The 5,710-nt window shown below is 35.9% G+C and overlaps 1 protein-coding gene across 3 annotated transcripts in view; it reads left to right on the forward strand.

Moving 5' to 3' along the window:
- The window catches only part of LOC128993967 (probable cytochrome P450 303a1), a 36,530-nt gene that overhangs the window by 15,161 nt on the left and 15,659 nt on the right, over nt 1-5,710 (forward strand). For 2 of the 3 annotated variants that reach the window (XM_054418112.1, XM_054418113.1), the window contains exons 6-10: nt 1,072-1,180; nt 1,549-1,729; nt 2,749-2,866; nt 3,834-3,972; nt 4,353-5,230. In XM_054418112.1, the coding sequence (XP_054274087.1) occupies nt 1,072-1,180; nt 1,549-1,729; nt 2,749-2,866; nt 3,834-3,972; nt 4,353-4,540 (735 nt within the window). In that variant the 3' untranslated portion in view covers nt 4,541-5,230. Of the gene's footprint in view, nt 1-1,071; nt 1,181-1,548; nt 1,730-2,748; nt 2,867-3,833; nt 3,973-4,352; nt 5,231-5,710 lie in introns of those variants that run through there. The other variant, XM_054418114.1, reaches the window with a different exon arrangement.

Consider the following 5,710-nt stretch of genomic DNA (forward strand, 5'->3'; position numbering starts at 1 on the left):
ACGGATGGTGTTTTTGGTATCTAGGGACCTTAAAACGAAAAAGTAAATCGGTCCCGGGTCCAGGTCTTACCATGAGTACTACGGTAATAGCTTATTCCCTCCTATGGGAAATTCGCTAATAAATGTGGTAACCATTAATTTCTGATAATGATTAACCTAGAATTCGACCAAGAAGTTTGAGTAACACCTATCTGTAAACTATTTCAATTATCAATTATCAATTATTTAAGATGGGGACGCCACTATGTGCGTATTTTAACCGAAATATGAATGAAGGATGAGTGGTGCGGTCTTGTAGTCTTGTTAGTGACTAAGGCCGACATGTTCCTTAGGCACAGCTGTTAATTAATAGCCCATACAGCTAATGGCAACTAAGGGACCTACAGTTTATAGTGGAATCCGAACCACATTTTTTCCTTGTAATTTATGAATTGGTCTAGTTATCGGGATAGTACTGCAGATTGTCGTAGTACTCACAAGTGCAGACGTTAATTCACACCAGGGAGCATCGCATCCACAGTGCATCCCTATAAATATCCACAATTCATGACCTCCTATAGTAGCTGGATTACAGGACGACGCCATCCGTCCCAGTCAAATTATCAAAGTTTCAACTTTATCAAACTTTAAAAAATTATCATACAACTTTATGTGGAGAGTATTCTACAATACAGAGTGTTCTCATAGTTTAAAATATATCTATATTATTATGCTGCTTATGGGCTAAGAATCCACTTTAACATTACCACACAGCTTAAAGTCACTGGTAGTATTGGATTGGAACCTGGGTTTTCAGAATTATTTTGCTTCAAGCCTTGCTTGTCTCGAGTTGTCTCAAAAATCTAATTTGTCTGGTTAGCAGGGTAATCTTAGTGTTCCCATTCAAATCTGAAAACTGCTGGTTCAACCTGTAGCAGGATGGATTTTCGATCCATAGATGAATTTATTTGTCGTCTCAATATAAATTTGCCTGTTGGAGCATACAAAATGGAAACATCAATTTGTATAAGTTACAGTCATTCAGAAAAAATATAAAAAGACAGTTTAATTTTGTGATGCATTTTTCCACAGGCAGAGTTAGACAGTCACAAAGCAAGTTTTGTTCCTGACAAGCCCAGAGATCTCATGGACGTTTATCTGCAAATGCTCAACTCACCTGATCGCAAACCTAGCTTTTCAGGTAGGCCTATATCAAGTCTGTTGTTACCTTTATTGATATAGTAAGAGAAAATATAATTATAAATTTCACTTTGAACATTGAACTGTACTAATTTCTTCTAACAAGTATTTATCCTTGGTATCCATTTTGACAGACAACTTAAGTTTATACATTTATGGAACTTAGTTTGAATTTAAAAGCAAACAAAGTAAATTGGCTTATTTGGCCCAAAATTATCCATTGTAAAAATGTTTTACAAAATTATATTGAAACTAATTTGTGGCTAGAGTATCCAACTCTGGGGAGCCACTTTGAACTCCAACATAGAAATAATTCGAAGATTTCAATCCAAAGCCCTTAGGTTTTTTGTAACTTGTAATATTTTCCAGAGGACCAGCTGCTAGCTATCTGCCTGGACATGTTCATGGCTGGGTCGGAAACAACCAGCAAATCTCTCGCGTTCTGCTTTCTCTACATGTTGTTGTTTCCTGATGTACAGAAGAAAGCTCAGGAAGAGATTGATCGAGTGGTTGGTAGAGACAGGCTGCCCAACTTGAACGACAGGCCAAAGTAAGATTGTGTTCTTAAGTAATTCACCTACACCTACAATTAGTAAATCTAAAAAACTTCTGTATCAGCCTGTCTTCCATAAATCTAAGAAGTCAAGGAAATTTAATTTTGAAGATAAAAATAATCCCTTGTGACATAAATTATGTAATGAAGTATGGATTATGTGTCCCTATAACAGTATATGGCATATGGATATCAGAAGTATTTTTTCAAGCGTCTTAGTCAAATCAACAGAAATTTTAAGAGAAACCACAATATGGCAAATTTAATTAAAGAAAATTACTTGTATTTATTGGGCTCCCAAGACTCCTTTAGTGTGAACAGCAGCATTTAAGGACCTGCTGTAAAACCAGTGAACAATACAAGGTACAGGAAACAGACCCCACCCTTGGTCCATGACTATAACCACTACATTTGATATAATTTATTTAGGCAAGCATGCTGACCAACTTGCTAATTTAGCTGTGTTTACATTCATATTAGCATGATCAACATATTGGTGACGTGGGAATAGTTATTTGTGCAACTAGTGAGCAAAGTGAGCAATTGCCTCACTCGAGAGAAATCCTTATTCACGAGCCGTAGGCGAGTGAGGAATGGTTTCTCGAGTGAGGCGATTGCACTTTGCACATTATATTTTTCCTACAGTTACCATAAAACAAATAAATTGGAGAAGAAACGTGCCTTCACGTTGCAAATCTGGAGTGAGATAAAGTAATTAGAGTGAGCGAAATGATGAGCGAATTGGCCACTTTTCTCAAATCAGTGAGAGAACATGTACATTGTTGGGTAACTGTGGGGAAAGTATTTTTTAGAAACACACTCTACCATTGAGAACAGTAGAAAATTGAACTGAGTTCTTTCATAGAGAAGTATGTTTTTTTTTTTACTTCTCTATGGTTCTTTCTTATTCCAAAATAGCTACAACCTTGACATGGGATAGTATGTCTATTGTCTACTGCATGTAGATTATGTCCTCGGTGGTGAACACTGTTTGTAAGTAGATGTAAATGTTCCAGCATGCCCTACATGGAGGCAGTGGTGTTAGAGTCAGTGAGGATGTTTGTGGGACGAACGTTCGGCATTCCACACAGAGCTCGGAAAGACACCACACTACAAGGATACGACATTCCTAAAGTAAGTGGTTGGATTGGTCAGTTTATATGGTTTTATAGGAAATCTTACATAGAGAAAAAGACAACCTAATTTTATTCAATTTAAGATACCCCCACCGCAGCAAACCTGCAGACTAAGAGAATTTCTATTTGCCTGATTAGCTCACTAAAATATTTCGTTAAACTTGGCAGATTTATTGACCAAGACAGTTGTGGGTTTGGATCCTGGTACCTGCCACTTCTTATCAGTACACTTCACCGTTGTACTGTCCCGTCTCCCCCCTTGCTTTGCTATATAGGTTTCACTTACAGTTCCACAGTCTACGTGGACAGACTAAAGTAAGGTTATAAGAGGCCGCCAACATCTTTTTTATAAAGAAAAAATATTTTACAGAAAAAAACTGTCAGCACCCTCATGAGATGGTGGTGAGCTAATTGTACTTATTACTTATAAGACATTACCTATGCATTTAGGGGCGGTTCACGAGCTCGGGACTTCATAGTAGCGACCAGACGTGGGTACCGGACTATATAAGAGACGATAAAAAACTGGTTCACGAGACAGGGCGTAATGATGTGAAAGCCGGGCTTATCTTTGGTCAAGACCAAATCGATGCGGAGCCTAATGGCAGAGATTCGCAGGGAATCTTTGATGAGACGTTGGTAACAACAGCCTGGAAACACATGTGAAGCCACTGCTCCTGACTTACGCACTTCTATACAATAGAATGATCGTGAAAAAAGGCTAAATTAAAATTTCCAAAGTGATAATTATTCGCGTATTTTATTTTTTTAAAGCTAATGTATCAATTTTTGTTGATTTTCAAACACAAGCCTGTATGAAAAGTTTGTATGAAATCAGATAACTGAACCTGATTTTTTAAGTTGCAGCACAAATACCGGTTATTTCCGGCGGATTACGATAAACCCGAGCTTGTGAACCGCCTCTTAATGTTTTTCACATATTATGAACTCTTAATCTGTTTTAGGACACAATGCTTGTAGTGAATTTCAACTCGTGCATGATGAACGAAAAGTTCTGGGAAGACCCCCACATCTACAGGCCGGAGAGGTTTTTGAAAAATGGAGTCTTAGAAGTGCCTGAATTTTACATTCCATTCGGCTTAGGTAAGCAAGTTCCTTTATTTAGCCTACTATATGTTACACACTCTGTATTTTCTCTATTGATAATCATTTGTTCCCAGGAGTGACACAAACTGCTGTAAAATCTCCCAATGACCAACTCTAAAGATAGGTTTGGAGAGAAAGGGCTAATTGCCTGAGAATAGGTGTGAGAAAGGATAGGATAAGCAGGCTTACCTTAAAAAATGTAGGCATCCCACTTCATGAAGTGGGATGCCTACATTTTTTAAGGTAAGCCTGCTTATCCTTAGGTTAGTTTCTCACACCTATTCAACTCTAAAGATAAATTAACGTAAATTTACTTGTAAATTTAATCAAGGATTTGAACAATTTTATGAGAAACTCCTCATCTATCTGTGTTGCAGGCAAGCACCGATGTATCGGCCAGACACTTGCTCGCTCCAACGTGTTCCTCTTCACGTCTAGTCTACTACAGAGATATGATTTCTGTGTCCCGCCAGGCCAGGCTCCCCCCTCCACCAAGGGGGTTGACGGGGCAACACCCGGCACCGGCCTCTACACAGCACTCGTCAAACCTAGAGTGTTTACTTAGATTGAGAAAAGGTTAATTGAGAAACAGGTTATTTTCCGATCCGTTTATACCGTTAAAATATTGCTAGAATAGTATTTTTAACTACCAAACTAGACGACTGAGTACTAGGTCTACCTTTCTAGTATTTCCAAGTAAAGAAAGGAAAAGGTAGAAGACAAAAAGAGAGTATTTGCTATTCTGTTTTTCACTAATGAGTTGATTGGAATGTAAGCGTTGCTGAAGTTTACACGTTGTATTTTCAGTTTCCGTTAGTTATTAAAAGTCGGTGTTCATAAAAGGGATACAGTAGTTTACAGCTGTATTTTCCGTCAGTGTTTTAGCTGAGAACCAATTTTGTTGTTTTAAAAATGACTAATACAGGAGTGGATTGTGAACCTACTACAATATAGCGTACTATACTGCATATTAATAATTTTATTCAGTCAACTGTTTTCCTGAAAATGAAATAATTAGTTGTTTACTTCGTTTGCACACATGGCAAAACTGTCTTTCTATTTTTCACAACATTTCAAAAGAGCTCTTATTGCTTCTCAGTGTTAAGAAAAGAAAATGATTATTTTAAGAAACCGAATATTGGTTATTTACACCGCAAACACAATATATAAATAATTATAAAATAAATATATATAAAAAGTGTAACCTGGGATGTTAAGCTGTAAATATAATTTTATTAATTGATATTTCTCAATTTCAAAGACTGTAAAAATAGTTTATTTCACTGTAAATAATTAAAATACTATTTTTAGAATTAATATTTGATTATTTAAGTCTATAATTAAAATTATTTTTAGTTATGTTTAGGTAAATAATTGGATTTTGAGGAATGCTATTTTCATATAGGCTACATCATATTTACTTGTATTGATACAATATGAAATTTGTGATTTTTATCGCAAGATTGCATTTCCTTTATTACAGATTTACCCAGTTTGTTCTAAAATCTTTTGACCAAAAGAAGGATTTATTTTGTTCTGAACCAAATTTTGAAGAAACCTAAAATATTTCATATAAGAGTGCATATTTTTTTATAACTTCACAATTCTGTAATTTTCTTAGGTTGAACTTTCTATTCTTCACATTCCCATATCAATTTTCTATATTTGAATTTTTTCTAAATATAACTACAGTTTTCTTAGTGACTCAACAAAAAAGGTAATAATCCCACAAACA

This window comes from Macrosteles quadrilineatus, unplaced genomic scaffold (assembly GCF_028750875.1).
Source record: "Macrosteles quadrilineatus isolate MER2022 unplaced genomic scaffold, UCM_ALF_1.0 Scaffold_5__1_contigs__length_97177068, whole genome shotgun sequence".
NCBI lineage: Eukaryota > Metazoa > Arthropoda > Insecta > Hemiptera > Cicadellidae > Macrosteles > Macrosteles quadrilineatus.